This window comes from Aspergillus affinis (genome assembly GCF_023601865.1).
Source record: "Aspergillus affinis strain CMG 70 chromosome Unknown NODE_21_length_366722_cov_90_171905, whole genome shotgun sequence".
Lineage (NCBI taxonomy): Eukaryota > Fungi > Ascomycota > Eurotiomycetes > Eurotiales > Aspergillaceae > Aspergillus > Aspergillus affinis.
Window position 1 is genome coordinate 16,759 of NW_026515802.1, and position 20,704 is coordinate 37,462.

Here is a 20,704-nt window from a genome sequence, read left to right on the forward strand (position 1 = left end):
AACTCTCGTATTTTGTACAATGCAGAGAGCCAAAACGTAAGCCAAAAAAAAAACATACAACAGCAGGGATTCGCTGGTGGTCACCCACCCAACTACTAACCTGCCGGCGTGTGGCTTAAGTACGGCTGAGCGGACGGGAAGCCCTGTTCTCCACACCCTGTGGTCGTATGTACTAGATACCACAAAAGAATGTGATATGTAGTGCTTGAACACATTCAAATGATCATAGTGTTGGATCATATAATATAGTCAGGCTGATAGCATACATCCTCTCGTGGAATTAACTACCTCGCTTTTGGCTTCATACAATGAAGGAAAAGGTCACTCGCATGAATGCATACCCCGAAATTAAATCAACTCTGTGACTGAGATTAGAGCAGGATTTCATGTCCTGGTTTCGCAACTAATCCTTTCTGTGTCCACCACGACTTCGGACGATATCGACCCCATAGTAAAGTATCACCCTCAATCTGCTCATATGAGTAGACGCTAAAGGCCCTAGCGTCTAAATACTCCTCCTGGTCGTCCGTCTGCCAGTTGAATTGCGGACTATCTGGCATGTCTAGCTCAGGAGTCACGGCCCTGCCATTTGAGTAAGTGTTGGTCGGGATGCCCTCTATAGCGTTTCTCCAGTCTCTTTTCATTTGGTAGAGCTTTCCCCAGGCAAACAGTCGCTCAAGGCGCATTCGTTCGGCCATGGATTCTGGCAGAATATGTACGACTCGGATCCTGGGGATCGGCCAGGGATCTCGGAGGATGGGTATGTGAGGGCCTGGAGCGAGAATGGCGTCTCTCAGAGCGGCAATGTCTCGTTTGATGACATCTGGTCGGTGTTCAAAGTAGCGGAAACTGCTTCCCATGTTTTGCTGATAGGCTTTAAGTATTTCGGCAACTTGCCCAACGGACCCTAAGTCACTGCGACAACCACCAGGAAAGACGATTGAATGCAAGGCGTCGATCTCTTCAACAGCCAAGCAGCATCGGTGCTCACGTTTATTAATCGAAGTGAACGAGTACCCTTCCCAATGAGGCCCCAATTCCTTCCAACAGGCAATATCTTCTTCCTCCCATTCGCTCAGCAGCAGCTCATCTAGATGCCCGAAGAGGGTCAAGAGGTTGAATATTCCTCTCGTCCAGGATGTCCTTTCCCACCATGGAAATAAGAGTGGACCGCCCTCTCCCAAGGCTAATCTCTTCACTCTGGTCAGATCACGCGGATGGAACTGCCCGACATCGTAAAATATGTTGCTACAGAGAAACGAGCCATTTCCTGAAGACTGCGGACTGTCCTCGACATTTGTGATATACATCACGTCACAATTGAAATTGAACCACGTTCGGGGACCATGTGAGCGTGTTCGAAACGCAAGCTCATACCCCAGTGTGATCAACTCCTGGCGCGATTCAGACCAGACGTGCAGCAGTGCTGGGATTGGCGTGTCGCTGTACAGGTAGCAGTTGCGGATCATCTCCCATGCTAACTCCGGTTGCGTAATTAGCCATGCTATATCGATATCGGGGGTTGCATCTGACGGCTCCCAGGGTTGATAGCGTGGCCGGGCCCCGGTAACTCCGAAGCGCTCGAGCGTTGGTTGTCTGGTATTCTTGGGGATACAACCACGCCAGTGGTGGGCGAAATGTGTCAGGGAAGAACATAGCTGTCTCTTGAATGCTATGATACTGAGATTTTTGAGAAATGCAAGCTTATCTTCAGCTACTTCTCTTATATGGACGACGCGAGGCGGCGTGGCAAGAAGATAGATCGTCCGACGGAGCTCGGGAGGAAGAGATGAGAAGAGATGGAAGGATTCCAAGGCCATTCTGCTCGTGAACAGAGAATTTGGCCTTTCAGAGAACGGACGACCTAAGTCCTACCTGAATGAATGGCGTTGATGCTGTTCCGCGTTGTCCCTGATATCTGCCTAATTGGGCAAAACTGGGATAAACATTCGCTTTGAACAAGACATTCCTCCGACCTGCCCAAGTACACCACTGGTTTAATTCTGATAAGCGGGGTCATCTTTCGTACAAGGTTGACATCTTGGGCTGTCCTGCAACTAGCCATTCTTGGCGAGGTCGACCACGGCAGAAAGCTCGCCCAAGTCACCAATAACAGCAGACGCTTGTGAAGTGTCAGAAATTAGTCTGTTTGCCAAAATCGACATGGAAGTGACTGATCTTGAGGCAGGTGCGCGGTCGGGAATTCAAAATGATAATGGTGACTCCGGAAAGGAGTAATTATATGCTCTCAAACTTTGTAGATAAAGTTACTTTTCAATGCTTCCTGCGCTCTTTTTCTGTTGCGATGACATAGGGCACGCAAATCAGCGACGAACAAAATACCATAGTTTCTTTTTTCAACAATTCGATCTATCATATCTGCTCCAATCTCTATGCATATACCCACGCCAACATACCTATCTACGCACAGTCCCCCCAAAATCAGCTCCCACCCCCGAGTAACTTCTTCCACCATAGTTTAAACCATCCCTACAAGTTTTAATGTCGCCCATAAACCAATCAATGACCACCCCTCTCCAACCCCTTCCCCCTCGCAAACACCGCAGCCAAGCTCGCAACCCCCCCAAACACGGCCGAAGCCCCAAACGCCATCCTGATACCGCCATAATAAACCTCTCTCGCAGCGGCCTGGATATCGGGTGGAAGAGTATAAATGGCCGATACGGAGTGTCTGATCTCGGAGATAACCTAGCCAAAAGCGGAAAATTGTAAGCAAACATCCACAAAGAGCATTACCAGAGTCAAAGAAATTCGAGATTACTTTCCATTTATCAGGTACACCACTCAGGGCATCTGGTAAGCCCGCATTGAGATGGTTTTGAAGGATCGTAGATGTGATGGCGACGCCCCAGACAGTGCCAAGAGAGCGGATGAGATAGACCGTTGAGGCGGAGACGGCATGGTCTGGTTCTTAATGTTAGGTTTTGCGTTTCGGGAGAACGCATGGGGAGAGTAGGATGATGGAACGCACCGGAATGATCGAAAGCTGCCAGAAAAGTGAACAAAATAGCCGGATATACGATGCCTTGTCCTAGATTCGCGGGAACGACATAGACGAAATACTTCCATTTTGCGTCGTTAAAGTCGAGAAGCATGACCAGGACGTTGCCGATGAACATGAGAAAGGCGCCTGCGCGCACGAGATGGGCCAGTTTTCCCCAGCGGGACATGATGATGCCGGAGATGAGACCGCCGATCGGAGTAGCCAGGGAGGGGATGACAAGGCGAGCGCCCGCTTTGGAGGCGGAATCGAGAAGAATGACTTGGAAGAAAAGAGGAAGCATGAAGAGGAACTGAATATGGTCAGTACGAGCGAGCACAGTGTATTTCGTGAATACTCACAGCGTAAGCAGCCATTCCCACGCACACGTTGGCTATCTGGGTTGAGAGGGGAAGAATGCCCTGCAACATGCGCAGAGGAATCACTGGTATAGCAGTCGTCTGAGCCTCTACGAATAGGAAAGCCACGAGCAGAACAATGCTCCCGACAAGCGATGCGATAACCCAGATATTGCTCCAAGGAAGTTCGTTGCCTCCTAGGCTCAGACCGACGAGTTGAATCGACAGTCCCAGGATCAGTAGCAGTGCACCGGTGAGATCGACCTGCTTCCAAACGCCGCGTAGACCACGGTTATCGGCATGCGCGACCGACACTTGGCGCACAGGAATCATGATGCGACCCATAATCAACGCAAACACAGACACAGGGACCTGCAGTAGAAAGCACCACCGCCAGCCGATGGTATTGGCAATGCTGCCTCCCATGGACGCACCGCAAATCGAACCAAAGCCGTGGAGAACGTTCTGAGCTGCTTGGTACATCCCACGGCGCTGGAACGGGATCATGTCGGAGTTGATAATCGTTGCTGATTTGTTACTCACTGAACCATTTCTCTCTTTTTCTGACCAAAAACTCACCCATCGTCATCAATCCGCCTCCGCCGATTCCCGTCAATGCTCGCATAAGATTCAAAAAGATGACATCGTGCGCGACAGCACAACCAAGACACCCCAGCAGAAAGGTAATAGTTGAAGTAAAAAAGCACGCACGGCGACCAAAAATATCGGAGAAGCGCCCGTACAATGGCTGAAACGCAGTGCTGGTGATCAAGTATGAGGTGGTCAACCAGGAGGCCGTATTGGCCGCGTTGAACTCCGAGCTGATCAGCGCATAGGTCGACGCGGTGATCGTTCCATCAAAGCCGGACAGGAAAACATTCGCGAAAATCGCTACGGCATTTATCAGCCAAAATTATCGGAAAGTTGAGTAGTTCGAATTTACATACCGACTTCTATCCAAATAAAGCCCTTCGGAGGTGCCCATTTATCTGGATCTGTGGGGAGCAATGATCGCGACTCCGACAGGACATTTTCGTTATTTTCAACAGACGACAGATCGTCTGTTGGGGAATTTGAAGGCAAAGCACCGTAGTCAGGAGTCGGCATTTTGGCAATTGTTTGCGCTCAACAGGTTTGTTATGTTAAATGCTAATCTGTTCCAATACACTCCTTCCCACGAACTGAAGTTGATTTATGATTACAAAAATAAAACTCTAGAACCCCTCGGACAAAAATTCCACTCGGAAACACTGTGTACCCCACCTCTCGACACGTCGAATAGGCTCGACGCGGTCGAGTCTCGCTAATTTGCGTCTTCTGCAACGGCGATTGGGGCCGGATGGTGCAATCTTGGCCTACGCTTCGCTTGGAGACAATCACAGTCCATAGAGGCAGGCGGGCACCGTATCGGGCAAAAGTCAACCGAGCAATCTGCGCGAGACCCTTGGAGAGACCCAGTTTTCTAGTGCCGGAGCCGAAATCAGTGGCGATGGCAGTTTGGCTCCGACGATGAGTTAGGGCTTGGCGCGTCATGCGGGGCGATCACGCAAATGGCCTCCCGATGGAGGAATCTCGACGGGATTACGACATGGATTGGCACTGGGCGTCGACATAAATACTGCTCTTTCTCCCTCATGATCCTTGCTCGCGGGAAACCTGTTGTCGCAGTACGAAATACGCAACGAAAGCAATCGAACCCGTTTCACAGCACAGAAACTCTACCAAGGTTAATGTACCCATCCTGAACAATATGGATCGACTTGGGGCTGATCATTGTGCTTTTAGCACGCATCATGCGCTCGTTCTGGCTCGCTGCTGCTCTGCCCCTCGTGGTGGCAGACTGGCAATTCAAGTCTCGCTCTGATCTCGCTCCGCCCAGATTGAACATCACCATTACCGCTGGTCCTGATGTCGAGAAGGGATACCTGTTCGTCGCGCCGTTCGCCGGGTTCCCTGACAAGGCTGGTGAAATGTACGGCCCTCGACAGGCGGCTCCGTATATCCTCCGAGATGACGGAGAGCTCGTTTGGTCGGGATATGGATATTATTCTATCTGGTCGACCAACTTCCAGAAAGCGCGCTGGAAGGGCAAGGATGTACTATTTTCCTTTGAAGGCGACCATAACGCTGGTTATGGTCATGGTCATGGGCATACAACTATCCTGGACCAGCATTATGAAACGATTCGGGAGCTGCGCGCGGGAAACCACAAACTGACTGATAAACATGAATTTCACGTCATCAATGAAGAGACCGCGCTCATTCAGATCTATCAACCTGTTCCGGCGGACCTCACCCGATGGGGAGCTAGTCCCGAGCAACAATGGATCGTGGATTCGCTGTTTCAGGGTAAGTTTGCTCTCTGATCATCAAGGTGTGGTAATTAACGGACCTAGAACTCGATATCGAGACTGGTGAGCTTCTTTTCGAATGGTCCAGCCTAGAGCATGTTTTTCCAGATGGTAAGTTGATTCTAGGTATTTTCTCGTTTCCCAAACTTATCTCAACAGAGGCGATTCTCCCTATCAACCCCGGTCAGGCCGGTTCCGGTTACAACTCCTCTGACGCGTGGGATTATTTCCACATAAATTCAGTCGATAAAGACTCCGACGGAAACTATCTGGTTTCCGCCCGTGACGCCTGTTCGGTGCACAAGATCAACGGCACGACGGGCGAGATTATCTGGCGGCTGGCCGGCAATAAATCAGATTTCACTCTCGGCCCGAACGCGGACTTCTGCTTCCAACACCACGCTCGCTTCGTTTCCCGGAACGGCGACAAGGAGGTGATCTCTCTTTACGATAACGCTGCACATGGGACCGAAGATGGTCGCGGCCATGAAGTCCACACGCATCCGTTCTCTCAAGGCAAGATTCTTGAAGTTGACACGGCCACTTGGACTGCCTCCGTTGTTCAAGCCTTCCAGCCTCCAGATGGTCTCTTGTCCAAATCGCAGGGCAGCACTCAGCTCTTACCTAATGGCAACGTGATCGTGAATTGGGGATCGGAGGGAGCGTTGACCGAGTTTCGATCTGACGGGACTCCGATTTTCCACGCTTATATGGATTCCGGGCTCCTCGGAGAAGGGGTGGAGAATTACCGAGGCTTCCGGTATAACTGGACTGGCCTTCCCAATGAGACTCCCGCTATTGTGTCTCTCGAGAGCGATGAGGGCACTACCATTTATGTGTCGTGGAATGGAGATACCGAGACCAAGGTCTGGAGATTCTACAATGTTGTGGATGAGTACGGCTCGCGTGAATTCTTGGGCGAGTCCAAGCGAACTGGATTTGAGACGTCCTTGGCAGTCAATCATGTCAAGCTGAACACCGTCTCGGCTGAGGCCGTTGGCACCAATGGGCGCGTTTTGGTCTCTACTGGAGTTGCGAAGACAAAGGTTGAGATACTACCTCCCAGCTCTTCCGCGGCGCAGCCGGTGGTGGTACAGGATGTCGTCCAGCCTCAGGTTCAGCTGCCCGAGAAGAGTAGTTGGGAGGAGTACATGATTTTGAAGATCAATCGCTTCAACAACTAGTGATGCAATGCTGCTACTTGACTACCGTTATTTCATGTCGCCTGTTTGATGATCAAGACAAGCAAATTCTAGAAATGAATATTTGACAGGCAATTAAGATCAAGACAGAAATATATCAGATTGCCAACAAACCTAGAGAACATAGCCCACGACAGTATAACAATAAGCAACCTCCCATAATGCACACACAAAGACAACAAGAACAAACCAAAGCAGTAAAAAAAAAAAAATAAAATAAAATAAGTTACATCCAATGAAAACCATGCAGGGCCCCGATGTGTTCCAACCCAAGTAGATGATCATGGATCAAAAGGAGACTTTCCCGTGCGCATGTTGCCAAACACAACTGTCGGATGATCTGTAATGCTGATTTTCAGATAATTGTTCTTAGGGCCTTTCGATTCATCACCAGGAATGGCCACGTCTCCAAACACAATACGTCCGGTGCCAGCCACGGTCAACTTTTCAAAATGATGATCATTTCCGGTCAATCCCGTCCGAAGCGAAGTCTGGCGAAAGATTTCATCCACACCCTCCGACGCTTCCTTCAGAGTGCCGAACTGCGGGCTCTTGTGAAGCTCTTTGACCTCCTTGGCAGCCAGCTTTTGCTGGGTCTCCACGGCCGGAAACAGCTCCTCGAGCGCGTCGACAAACTCCGTAATGTCTTCAAGCAGCCGGTTGAACTGCTTCTGGTCGTACAGGACCCAGCCCGTCTTCCGGAGAATGTTTGTGTTCTTCTGTCTCCGCCGAATGACGAGCTCCTTCATTTTCTGTAGCAGTTCATCTGATCCTTCTTGGAGCGAACTGTTCTCCGCACCCTTGATTGCTTTGTCCCTGTACTTGCCGGTCACGCGCTCGGCGTCGGCAAAGAGGGCTAAGATGTTGCCCAGAATATCTCCGACCTGCTTTTGGGCGTCCTCAGAGAATTGCTCTACGAGACGCATTTGTGCTTTGCTTGGATCTTCGAGGTTGATTTGGACGCTCTCGCCCCAGCGCGAAAGGCGCAGACGGGCCAAGTTCAGCTTCATCAAGCTATTCTCATAATGGGTGCCGAAGTGGTTGCCGAGCTGGATGTAGTCGAATGATTCGACGCAGGCGTTGAACATGCCCGGAAGGCCAGCGATGGCAAAGGAAGCAGAAAAAGGCTCAACCATCTTGTTGCTAAGCTCAGCCTCAGAGAGTGTTTGTGTAGGTTTCCAATGATAGATAGAAATGAGACTTTGAGTTGCAGATGATAATACATTCAAAGCGGGCATCAAGACCCTTTTTATGCCTTGGAAATAAGACCGGACCTTGCGAGCTGAGAGGTCACGGCTGAAGCGAGAATCAGAATACTCTAATTGGGACCAATGAACAACTCTAATGACCCGCTGTTGTAGAAGTTCGTACTTTTTGATGATCCTCTTTTCGGTATAAAAGCCCTGATAGGCTTCTTGTTAAGCGCGCAGATTTCGTGTTGCTATTTCGAGAAAATGGCACGTTGCGACGGGGTCGATAGATGATCCCTGCCGCACCATTTGATGGGTCTTGCTCTCGTGATTGGGCCATACTTTGCACGGTCCCCGATCTGTCGTTTGTCAATAAGCGCTTCCACGAGCTCATAAACTCGGAAGCCCAGTTTCTGATAGAGTCTATGAGATTGCGTGATCTAGCGGCTTGGCCCGCACACTCGAACCCCTGAGGAACTTACCCCTCTATCTATCATCGAAGAAGAGATTAATCGTTATGTAAGTAAATTAAGAGCCCTATCATTCTAAAGGCATTCGCTCCTTAGTAGGCTGCGTGCGTGTAGCCGATACAGTGTCATCCTGCCCTCCTTCCCCTGTGCATTTCATAACAGTTTCCGAAGAGGTGCTGCGGCGGTTGATCCCTCGGCGCTTACAAATGGGGCAGCGATAACTAGGATGCAGTGGAGAAATTCTTGGTAGATCGACTCTACGCGCCTGTCCCCTTGCCAAAACGGCTTTAACCAATTTCAAAGCATCCTAAAAAAAAGAAAGGGTAAAAAGATTGAAGGCAGTTGGCGGAAGTCGGCTTCTGAATCCAGCCGCAGATAATCCTATCCCATGCCCGCCTGCTCTCGATCATAGACATGTTCTTTTATAGTAGAAGATTTTTTATTATAATCGATTTCATTTAAATTGACTGATTCATTTTTATTTTTACAATTCACAGTAAAAGTCTAGCCAACCATTTTATGGAAAACACTTCGGGTACCGTTCCACGTAAAGACTGAAAAAGGCCAATCTTTCTCTAAGCGCCTTGACTAAAATCATACGCATTCCCAAACCCCCGATTCAAATACCGCGACAGTGCCTTCTCTTTGCTCACCCAATCAACGGGTACTTTTAATCCCTTCTCACTTTCGATCATCGGTTTCAAGTCATCCGACAGCTCCAGCTTCATAGGATTCCTATACCACGGCGCGAAATGGACTAAAGTCCCACCCATCAGCACAAATCATACCCAGAAGAGAGGCAATACATACTCATAGCCAGCATAACCCGAACCACATCAGTCTGGTTCCCCACACCCGCATGCCACAGTCTAAGATCACGCAGAACAAACGACCCCTTAGGCACGACTGGCTGACTCGGCGGCCGAACGGCGCGTCGCTTCTCCAACTCCTCGAGCTTGATTCGCCCGCTCGCACGTTCGCCATGCATACCTTCCTGGACATGCAGGCCCGAATCCGTATGTGTGCCCGCCCAAACCTCCGTGGATCCGTTCTCAGGTGTCATTGTAATCAGCGGAACGTTGACGACGTACGCGAAGGGATGTTTTGGGTGATCGAAGTCGGCGTCGGAGTGTACGGGCTGGGACATCGGGGGGTGTTTAGCCGTCGGTGGCATGGCGGAGTTGCCCGAGCAAAAGGTCCATTTGGGACGGGGACCCAAGGCAGTGGATGTGACCTGGAGGGCGAGCGGGTCTATTATACGCGAAGAAGTCAGTTCCATTCTTGTTCGCATCACATCGACGTGCTTGAGCACATACTTAGGAAGATACTTTTCTCGAAATATTCGCGGATCGGAGGCGGATCTTGTTGAATGTTCCCCGGATTGTAGTTGTACGGACTGTCCTGCTTTTTGTTCTGTAGGGTGATCGCATCCCGGACCATTTTGTCATTCAATCGATCTAGGCTGTCGTGGGGAATCGCATCCTCGACCACGACGATTCCGTCATGATGAAGATTACGAATGGCCATCTCTAGGTTCTGGGGCTTCAGGCAACCTTGCTGTACCTCTGACTTGGAGGGCTTGATGCTGGCGGGGAAACTCGACGCTCTTCGCACTGTATTGTAGAGGGGGCCGCTGTGCCGGGAGATCCTGGTGGGAATCATTATTAGTAACGTGTGACTTGGAATAAGCTGAATATTTGGCAAGATTAAATCCTGATGCACAGAAGAAGATTCGTCTGGGGTTTATCGTGTCGGGGAAGCGGCGCACTATATTTAGCTCGACCTTGCAACCGATTCGTTCTTACGTACATTTGACCCGATGCGCACTTCGGAACACTGGACCCGGCTCAAGGAAGATCTCCGAAGTGACGACTGCGTGGCAAGAGGGCAATGGAGCGTCGACTCGGGCGAACGGCTTCAGTTCCGGGAGGCCTCCTCTGTTGACGAGTTTCCCTCTTGGGCAGGGCCGGAACCGCCAAGAACTCCCATTACCGCGAATAATGACGTCAGTAGTTTTGAGTCCTGTAGTCTCTCAAACTGGTCTAACTGAAAGCTTGGCTTTGTAGTCAGCAGTGTAGGGCACGCAAGGTGAAGTGTAGGTAGACCTCAGTATGGGAAAGAACTATTGCATGGATCTTAGTTGACCAGATCCACCTATAATGCAGGTGATAGGGTGCAGCCTGTCTGTGTTCGTTGCCAGACGGCCTCCAGGGAATGTACATGGCTCGATGCCCCTAAAACGCCCTTGCCAGCGGCAGTATCCACTCTTCCGGCAGCGACTGATCCTGCAGCTCCTACATCACGAATATCCAGAGCGATAACGCTGTCTCCAGGTCGAACAATAGCGACTCCCGCATCGCGCCCAGAGCCGAGAGTCACTTTTGTATCGGTACACCCATCCCGAGAGGCTCTCAAGCATCCGCACGTTGCCGAACGCCTCCGCCACTACATCTTCTTCCTAGCCGACTGGTACGATCTACACGATGCGCAGAGCTACTTTAGAACCACTGTTCCATCGATGGCACAAACGAACCCCTTGCTGCTCAGCGCAATCCTAGCCTTTTCCGCCGCGTCCCAGTATTGCGCCGATTATTCGATGCCTCAAGAGCAGAAAGCCCACCATCGAGAGATAGCCGAGGCATACCATGCCGAGAGCATCGAAATGCTGATCACGGCGGCTGAAGACCCGGAGAATTTTCACAACGGACAGACCTTGGCGGCTATCTGCTTGTTGAGATCCTACGAGCTTATAATGTGTGCGTAGCCGTTCCTCTCGATGCGATGTTCGCGACCCGAACTCATGCTGATCCATGGTAGCCCGAGACGTTCGATGTTAGAACCATTTACACGGGCTGTACTCGCTCATCACTAGTGAGCGGACTGAGCCTCAAAGTCGACTCTTTGACGCCGGATTCTGGAACTACCTACGACAAGATATCACCGTTGCTCTGCTCTGCAAGAGAGGGTTCCTGATGGAGCTCAAGGAGAGTTGCGTGCCGCAACTTGGCCGCGAAGACAGCGACTTTGCCAACAAGGTAACATGCCAACTAGCAAAAGTGATCAATCGATGTCCCCGGCACGATGCGCCTGCAATAGAGCGCGAAGAATGGGAAGAGCTATCGAAGGAGACGGAAACCTACGTTAGCGGATTTCTCTCCGAACCGATCAACAGCGCCGGCCTCCCGGCGCTCTGGACGCCGTGTGACTGGGACAGTGAGTGCAACCGTAGCGGTCCTATTTGGTTGGTCCTCCTGCTAATTCCGGTCGACCAATGGTAGCGTCTAGCTGGCAGTACTGGCATACTGCCATGATAATTCTTTGTCTCGCGGAACCGCGACCGTCGGAATGGAGTGCTTTGAAGCAAATCCAACGGACGCAATCCTTCAAGAACACGCTTGATTACCACGCCACGTACATCTGCGCGTTGGCCATCAACAGTTCCTCAACTCCGGTGTGGATCAACTCGTTCAGACCCATCTCCTTTTGTAAGTTGTAAACCCGTTGTGCGACGGATGATTAATTATTGCTGACTGCGCCCTCAGGTGCGAGATGGCTACGAGAGCGTAAGAAGGCACTTGAGTTGATTGACGCTGTTCGGAACTGGGGGGACAGAACCGGGTGGCCGATTGGCGAGGTCTTGGCCTGCATTGAGACGCCGTGGGATCAAAAGCCTGAAATCCAGGGCCAAAAGGGACGTGCTATAGCCACGCCCCCTGGTCGCTCATGGCATACCCCCCCTACTAGTTGAGCAGATGGTCTGTCTACACGGCTCGGGGCAGAATTCATTTCAACTGTTTTCTTAATTCATCCTTTCCACATAAATTTAGTATTACCGTATCTTTGCCTTTTTTTTATATTCCAAGACTAATTTAATTTTTTTTTCCATTTTTCTCTTTTGGTCCACATAATATTTAAATTGAATAAAATTTAAATATTTTTTCCCTATCTGTTTATAATAATTGAAAAAATTAATTCATAAGAAAGAAACTGAAATACACGAGGTAATATTATTACACGCGGCGGGAGATTCATTCCAAGTCAACGGCTTGGAATGCGCGTTGCTCTATATAGTGGTCGTAACACACAGCATCTCCCGGCCAAAAAGACTGATGCCGGAGGTGCGCGAGTGGTCCGTCTCGGCCGATTAAGGGACTTCCGTGGTCCGGAAGCGTCGGACCGTTCCAGACCCACAGTCTGCCGGACCTGACGATCTGATAAGGTCCTCTGTCACGTGATGCCACGACCGGCCACGCGGTTTAGACCACAGCGACTTATTAGCAGGCGGATAGATACTTTTGCATCAAGGAGCAGGAAACTGGCAGAAGGGACATAACAACAGTTATTGTATCAAAGCTGGCGATCTCCGATTCCTACGGAATGGGCTGGCTCAGAGATCTTATAGAGGCATGAGTGTAGCTTGTTTTGATTGACACCATTTCATCGGTGCCAATCTGTTTTCCATTTTTGTCTGGGTTTTTTTTTTTTTTGTTTTGTTTTTTTTGTTTTGTTTTACTTGCAGTTTAAACATATTTGCTGAAGTGGAGCACAAAAAAAGCATGGAAGCAAACTTGCGCAAATATCGGCAGAGATCAAAACGAAGGGTAGATGGCTCAGCACTGCCTCCTTAGAAGAGCGCGGTGCAGGGGCTGGGTAGCTTGCCAGACCCCTGGGCCGCCGTGAACAAAGAATGAAAGCAGTCATCCAAGCCGCGTCCCGGGAAAATCATAGACGATCGTAAACTGGAAAGCGAAGGACCACCTTCATCGTGATTTTGGTATATTTAGATTAATTTTACCTTTATTACCTAAAGCTTCTATAAATTATACTTATGTAATATATGTAATAGGTGTAATAACTATATTATATGCTAGTTTTAGTATATTCCCTTTCGGAGAGTATCAGCTGCTGCGGCGAGGCTTCCGCATATCGATCTTCATCACCCGGGACTTTGAATCGTACCTGGCATGGCATGTTACCTGACTGCTTAGCTTTCCATGCATACGTGTATAGCGGAGGCTCCATAATTGAAGGTTCAATAACTGTCAAAGAAACGGGGAAGCAGGGAAACAAAGAAGCGGGCGCGCCGATTGGGTAATACTTGGTGGTGTCACTGACGTCAAAAATTTTAGATATTTCCTTACAGATCCTTCAGCGCCAGCGATTGTGCACGGGGCCCTTGGTCCTCTTTCACCAGGAGTGGGATCCCCCACAATTGGTAATAGCAACGAATGAACCGGCGACGCTCCGTAGACATGAGGTATGGCGGACGTACCCCGCCTGCGCCAAAGAGACTCTGGTTATCGCTGCATTACTGTCTACAATCAAACTCTGTCTCATAATGTTGGGTTAGGGTGGGGGTGTACTGACGGCGTATGAAAGGAGTAAAGTCTTTGTCAAAGAAGGCAATAGCTTTGTGCACATTGAACATGCTGCGTGTCAAACGGTGGACACCCCAGACCGTCACAGGGGAGCCAGGAGCTGCTCCTCCTAAATCTGCCAGCAGATTTCGTGCGTGATGGAGGCATCGTATCTCAATTGGAGCAATTCGGTTGTATATACTATCAGTGTTTCCGACCAAACAGACTGAAGACTGCGACATGTTGCCGCCAACTTGTATACATAAGAGAAGGATTCAAGACGACAACATATCTTGATCGGCAACTCCGTAGGAAGTTTCTGAAGTGAGTAACCATTTGAGGGTGCTGTTGGGTTTCGCATAGCGACTGCTATCTTTACCGTAAAATAATATACGGTAAAACGGAGACAAAGCACAGGACGTGTGAAAGTAACAAGAATCAAAGACGAAATATGAGACATTTTATAGCCTCCGCTAAGAACAAAGAGTAAAGCTTCCTTGATCAATCAGGCATTCAGCCCATCGCTTTTGGGGAGGTAGAAAAAGGGCACACTGCGGGATTCAAAATCAGATCATTTAAGCGGAATGTTTGATCATTAAAGCGACAATAACTTTGGCAGGAGCTGCACAAAGCTCCATTTGGAGGTATTATATAGCCAATCCATAGACATGACCGAAAAGGGCCCCCAAACACCTTCTCCCTGCTCCCTCTTGCTGCCCGATTGTTCGATCGTTCTGAGCCCTGAATTCTCTCCTGCCCATCTTATAGTCCAAAACGTCCCCCCAAAAGCCCAACAACAATGTCCGGCAATACCCAGCTGACCCAGGGCTCAAATCCCCCAGCAGATAACGATAGCTCTCCAGGGGAGCATCATACTCCTGGAATCGGATTTGAATTCGAAACCTAGATGAAAAGCGTTGAAATTGGGGGTTTCACTCTTAAAGCTGGTAGTGAGCGGTTGAGGTGGGAAGGGTTGCTTGAAAGGTCTTCTCAGAACTGCGTACACCGAGATAATTCATCAACTCTTTGTTGATGGTGTGCAGCATGTGTGGTATTTATCTAGAGGAGGATCATGGGATCCCTATATCGGAGGCCTCCGCCAAAATAATGGAAGGTCCCGTGAAGGTGCTTGAGCAACCTTTCAGCTCTCTTCACAATTCAGAGGATCGTCATCAACTGACCGTCACTTCTCTCATCTGTGGAACAACGGTGAGTTTCATGACCTCAACTTAATCGTAGGGGATGTCAAGAACGATATCAATCCACGTTAAACATGCATGTTCCGCCCGTCAGTCGAACACGAGCCGACCACTTCTTATCTCTGAGACATCAACATAGTGGGAAGAAACCGAATAAATATCCCATTTGTTTCACTCAGACGAATAACTAAAGTCGCGCCACGTGTATGACATGTGAGATGATACGAGCGACACACACGCTCACCCAGAGGTCTTACATTTTTTGGCATGAACAGCTCCCCAGGAACTCTCGCATCACCCGCACCACGTATTCGTTCTTCTCTAAATGAACCGCATGATTCGCGTCGTGTACGATCTCGAGCCTTGCGTTAGGGATGCTTGCGACTATGAGCTCTGATTGATTCGGCGGACAGATCCAATCAAATTCACCGACCACAACTAGCGTTCGAGCGGTTATGAGATGCAAGCCATCTCTATAATCAAAATACTTCTCCGACGTGGAGTATAAATCATCTAGAGATCATAAGCATCTGTTTTTCACACATCACGCCTTCCTGGAAACCAAGCGCTCGTTTGCTTACTATGTGACTCGGCATTAAATACCGTCTCCAGATTCTTGCGCAGCGCCCCGTCGGGGTCGAACTTTTCAGCATACAAAGGCGCTGCGCAGAGCATCACAAGCCGGAAATCATTGTCATTTTGAAACTGCCCAAATATCTTTTCCTTTAACATGGACACGGAGAGTCCCGGGGCTCGATGAAGGCGGGTTTCCAGTATCTGGATCGCATTATCCTCGTCTGCGGATGAAACATCAGCATCACAAAGCGAAGCCTTGGCACGAAGCAGGGAACCCTCACGATGATGCGAAGGTGCAGTCCCGCGTAATATCAGATGCGATACTTTGTCCGCATACTGGATCGCGTACTGCTGCGCTAAGAAGCCTCCGAAACTGCCACCGCAAATGATGCACTGTCGTTCTGGCCCGACAAAATGAACTCGGAGTGCATCGATATCGTCGACTATTTGCTGGAACGAGTATGGCTTGGTGCGCGAGCTCTGTCCATGACCTCGATAGTCAAACGAGAGCACCCTGTATCGGTCCGAAAGAGGCGAAAATGCCGCAAAGTCAGACTTGTGGTCTCCTAACATCCCATAAGTATTGGAGACAAGAGGACTGGGTGCGAATAAAGTACCGAATCCTCGTCCTCCGTGGAGAGTGATGATTAATGGTGCGTCTTGAGGGCCAGTCAGATGATACGCCAGCTGAGCGCCGTTGATCGAGATGAAATCCATCACTGTGCTCAAGGTTGACAAAGTGAGCGAAGATCGACTACGGGATCAAGGCAGATAAATAGCTTATTTCTGACTTGCGACACGGCGGATCGTCTCCGATGAAAATTTCCACATATGATCAACCATCGGGGGATGCCGAATCGCTATGCAACGACTTGTAGAGGATCGCATTGCGACCGTTCCCTTGCAAAATCAATCGGTCGAGTGGGATTGATTAGAGCCCTTCATTTTCGTCCCAAAGGTATGTATGTCTTTACTCATTAACATTTGCACTAACTTGCCGGAACCTGCGTGGCATATCCCCATCCACCACCCCCGGGACTGTTCACTTCCATCATCTCTCCTGCCTCCACACTCAGAGCTGCCTTTCCACCCAAGGATAATTTCTCAAACCCACTTCTATCTTCGTTCCAGCGATAAAGGAAGTTCTTCCCTACAGCCCCTTCTTCTCCCCCATGCATGCCATATGGCGCGAATACTCGTCGGTCGCTCAAGATACTAAATTTGAGCGGTACCCGGGCTTCAATGAGCCTTGTCGCTCCGTCCCCGCCGTTAAACTGACCCCGTCCTCCAGTTCCGTAGTTGATGCTATGTTGGCGAATAATCACCGGAGTCCGCTTCTCGACGACTTCCGCATCGGTAATCTTCGTGTTGGTCGAGTGCGCCTGGATTGCGTGCTCTCCATGCCATGAAGGGCCAGCGCCGCACCCACCGCCCACGGTTTCGCCATAATTCCAACCGGGCTCGATTTCCCCCGTAACCTGGTTCTTGCCACCGATTCCCCAGCCAAAGCTATTCGCGCAACCAGAGAAAGCAGCGCATCGACCGAATGCCCGTAAAATTGTATCAATCACGCGCTGACTCGCAAGCGTACTGCCGCAAATAGCGACCGATGCACTAGGCCGTAAGACTGACCCTTTCGGGATACGGATGTCAATGGGGGCAAGGCATCCATCATTCAAAGGGATATCCGCATCGATGAGACATCGAGTTGTGTATATAACAGCAGAATGAGTGATAGAAATGGGACAGTTGTAATTTCCCCACATTTGCGGACCTGTCCCGCTGAAGTCATAAATCGCAGTTCCCGTGTCTTCATCGATCGTAATCGTTACTCGCAGTGGAGTCCCGTCATCGAAGTAATCTGCTGCTGTGAGCGGCTCTGGGTGCATCTTGCTGATGTCTTTAAAAAACTGTCGCACTGCGACTTCCGCGTTGGCCTGAATGGCATACATCTGCCGGTGAACAAGCGGAAGTGTAAACTCGTCACACAACTTCTGTAAAAGCAAAATACCGCGCTGGTTAGATGATATCTGGGCTTTGATATCGGATATGTTGTCGTCCAGTCGACGAGAGGGACTGCAACCTGGAAACGTTCCCGCCTGAACGAAGGCATCTCTGACAGCATCCTCGAGAAACCTTCCGCCGCTGACAATCTTGAGGGATTTAACATTCAAGCCCTCTTCCCATAGTTCCTTCGAATCAGGCATCATAGAAGTAATTCCTTTTCCACCAATATCGGTGTGATGTCCTCGGGCTGCCACATAGAACATAAGGGTTTCATTATCTTTGGCGAAGACGGGTGTCACAATTGTAACATCTGGGAGATGTGTCCCACCGCACTCCGGGTGGTTAGTCATGAGTACATCGCCAGGGCGAAGCTTTCCCTCCCATAGATGATGCTGATACTGGATGGCGTATTGCATACTACCAAGATGGATTGGAATGTGTGGAGCATTCGCCACAAGCTTTCCATCTGGAGAGAAAATTGCACAAGAGAAATCTAAGCGTTCTTTGATGCTGGTAGAAATAGAGGTTCGCTGAAGCGTATTGCCCATTTGTTCAGCGATGGACATAAAGCGGTGCGAAAAGATGGACAGTTGAATGGGGTTGATAGTCTCTGGGAGCGAAGTGGCATCCGATACGCGTTCAAGAATGACATGTTCTGGCAGTATGTAGCCTTGCCATTGTGGCTCGACTAAGATGGTCTGGGTTGAATCGATGATCAAGGCGGGACCGCTCACAATAGCAGGACTAGAGAAGGACTCAAGTTTGTGGACCGGTACATCATGCCATGTCCCGTCAACAAAGACTTTTTGTGAACTGTTTGTTAGGGCTTGCTTTTGATCAATCTTGATCTGCTCCAAAACTTCGAATGGGGAGGCCGACCGAATAGCATTGCTGCTATCACCAGCTCCACGAACATGGACCGAATCGACAATGATATCTCGTTCTAATACGAAAGCGAACTCTCGCAGATGCGCCGCTCTGAAGGCAGCGCCGTAGTTCTCGTCGCTCGGTTTCGAGATGATCAAATTGGTGTCAGTCCCCTTATATCTCAGACTAAGTGACTCATCAAATTCAATTTTCTCCCAAGAAGCGCCCTGACCGACCAATTCGGTTTTCACCTTATCTTTGAGGGCATCGAACCGAGCACGAATTCCAGGTAGAGCGCCGAGATGGAATGTACCGACGTATGGCTCAACTGATTCATACTGCAAATCAGCTTGAGAAATCCCAACGGCAGATAAGATGGATGAATGTTTGTGAATCAAAACTCGTCGAATTCCAAGCCTTGTGGCAATAGAACAGGCATGTTGCCCCCCAGCGCCCCCGAAGCTAACCAAATTATGACGCTCAGGATGGAAGCCCCGGGCCTCGGTCGCATTGCGAATTGGGCGGCTCATTGTTTCGTTCGCCACATTCAGAAAGCCTGACGCGACTTCCTCCGTTGAGAGACTCTCACCAGTTTGGATGTTGATGTCCTTCGTTATTTCCTCAAATTTCCGAGCAGTCACATCGTAATCGAGTGGCTCGTCCGCATCCTTTCCAAACATAGATGGAAAGGCTGACAAAACCAATCTGCCTAGGAAGAGGTTCGCATCCGTGACAGTCAGCGGTCCCTCCTTTCTGTAGCAAGCAGGACCTGGATGTGCACCGGCGCTATCTGGGCCGACAGCAAATAGTCCGTTACGGGCAAACAGGATGGAGCCTCCACCCGCAGCTACGGTCGCGATATTCAACATCGGGACGGTAATAATGCGGCCAGCAATTGTCGTCTCACTCAGAAAATCATAGTTGCCGTCGTATCTGGATACATCGGTGCTAGTGCCTCCCATGTCGAATCCTATAACTGGGGTGCGCTCTATGGGATCATAACAAGTCTTTGCGATTCCCACCACGCCACCGGCTGGACCGCTTAAAAGAGCCTCGTTGCCTCGGAATCTTTGAGAAGATCGCAGCCCCCCATCAGAGCACATGAATTCAACCCTCTTCGGCAAGGTGGCGAAACCATTTTCGAACTCTGTGATGTATTGCTTGATGATGGGGTAGAGGTAGGCCTCGGAGGATACAGAGTTACTGCGTCGCAGAAACTTTATTGTTGGGCTTATTTCGGACGACGTAGTCACGTACTTGAAGCCCATTTGTCGCGCAAGCAATGCCACTTGAATTTCATGATCGGGAAATAAGTACGAGTGCATGAAGCCAATAGCGACCGAGTCGTACCCGTCGGTCTTGAGTTTCTGAAGTGCGCTCGTCACCTCGGAGGTGTCTAAAGGCTTGATTACTCGAATTATTTCGCCGCTCATGGTTCGAACAAGAGATGGATCATTCAGCACACTGCTCTTGTCCAGCGGAAACGGATTTAAATCATAATCCTCGACCGTGACTCTCTCATCGATCTCTATGACCTTGTCATGCAAGGCAGAAGCTTTGCGAACGTTCAGATCAAAAAGCTTCGGTCGCGTTTGGTCACCAATAACACACACATCCTTGAATCCCTTCGTAGTGATAAACGCGAATTGTTCTCCCTTCCCCTCCAGTAAGGCGTTTGTCGCCAGCGTTGTGCCTATGCGACAGGAGGAAATCCGCGAGCCATCTAGCTTTTCGGTTTTCGCAATTTGCCGATCATCAATAACTTCAAGTGCTCTCCGAATAGCTTCGGTCGGGGCATCGCGGTAATTGGCAGGATCTTCTGATAAGAGCTTAAAAACACGGTCGGGTTGTCCAGGAATTTGGACGAGAACATCGCAGAATGTACCACCACGATCTTTATTGTCAGTTTCAATTGGCAAGAAGGTGCGGAAAGCTCGTACCGATGGAGATCTTGATATCGTCTGCGTTGCTCATGATGGAGACTTGCTCGTGTCACATGCTAGAAGTCAAGGAGACCGAATGCAAATAAAGAAAGGTAGGGAAACCCATTGGTGAGTACCTGCATACTTTCGCAGTATTTAAGCTGATGGAGCTAGATGAAGCCATCACCTGGAAAGGAAATCCT

General features: G+C 49.7%; 6 protein-coding genes across 6 annotated transcripts; 2 read left to right on the top strand and 4 right to left on the bottom strand.

Annotated features, from left to right (window-relative positions):
* Positions 1–371: 371 nt before the first annotated feature.
* Positions 372–1,820, bottom strand: KD926_004530 (2EXR domain-containing protein; the record flags this gene model as incomplete). The annotated part of the gene is made up of 1 exon (XM_053097980.1): positions 372–1,820. One exon carries the CDS (start codon positions 1,818–1,820, stop codon positions 372–374), a length of 1,449 nt encoding a protein of 482 aa, XP_052958008.1.
* A 237-nt stretch (positions 1,821–2,057) lies between these two features.
* Positions 2,058–4,893, bottom strand: KD926_004531 (MDR family MFS transporter; the record flags this gene model as incomplete). The annotated part of the gene is made up of 7 exons (XM_053097981.1): positions 2,058–2,122; positions 2,758–2,925; positions 2,993–3,314; positions 3,364–3,887; positions 3,940–4,251; positions 4,308–4,484; positions 4,563–4,893. 7 exons carry the CDS (start codon positions 4,891–4,893, stop codon positions 2,058–2,060), a joined length of 1,899 nt encoding a protein of 632 aa, XP_052958009.1.
* A 260-nt stretch (positions 4,894–5,153) lies between these two features.
* On the top strand, positions 5,154–6,895 carry KD926_004532 (arylsulfotransferase family protein; the record flags this gene model as incomplete). The annotated part of the gene is made up of 3 exons (XM_053097982.1): positions 5,154–5,709; positions 5,757–5,822; positions 5,871–6,895. The coding sequence occupies 3 exons, from the start codon at positions 5,154–5,156 to the stop codon at positions 6,893–6,895; spliced, it is 1,647 nt and encodes a 548-aa protein (XP_052958010.1).
* Positions 6,896–7,194: 299 nt separating this feature from the next.
* On the bottom strand, positions 7,195–10,235 carry KD926_004533 (uncharacterized protein; the record flags this gene model as incomplete). The annotated part of the gene is made up of 5 exons (XM_053097983.1): positions 7,195–8,316; positions 8,375–8,462; positions 9,201–9,330; positions 9,384–9,824; positions 9,890–10,235. The coding sequence occupies 5 exons, from the start codon at positions 10,233–10,235 to the stop codon at positions 7,195–7,197; spliced, it is 2,127 nt and encodes a 708-aa protein (XP_052958011.1).
* Positions 10,236–10,392: 157 nt separating this feature from the next.
* KD926_004534 (uncharacterized protein) lies at positions 10,393–12,321 on the top strand (the record flags this gene model as incomplete). Its single annotated transcript, XM_053097985.1, has 5 exons — positions 10,393–10,578; positions 10,714–11,327; positions 11,446–11,786; positions 11,852–12,058; positions 12,116–12,321. 5 exons carry the CDS (start codon positions 10,393–10,395, stop codon positions 12,319–12,321), a joined length of 1,554 nt encoding a protein of 517 aa, XP_052958012.1.
* A 3,061-nt stretch (positions 12,322–15,382) lies between these two features.
* KD926_004535 (uncharacterized protein) lies at positions 15,383–20,553 on the bottom strand (the record flags this gene model as incomplete). Its single annotated transcript, XM_053097986.1, has 4 exons — positions 15,383–15,642; positions 15,711–16,424; positions 16,700–20,473; positions 20,520–20,553. The coding sequence occupies 4 exons, from the start codon at positions 20,551–20,553 to the stop codon at positions 15,383–15,385; spliced, it is 4,782 nt and encodes a 1,593-aa protein (XP_052958013.1).
* Positions 20,554–20,704: the final 151 nt, after the last annotated feature.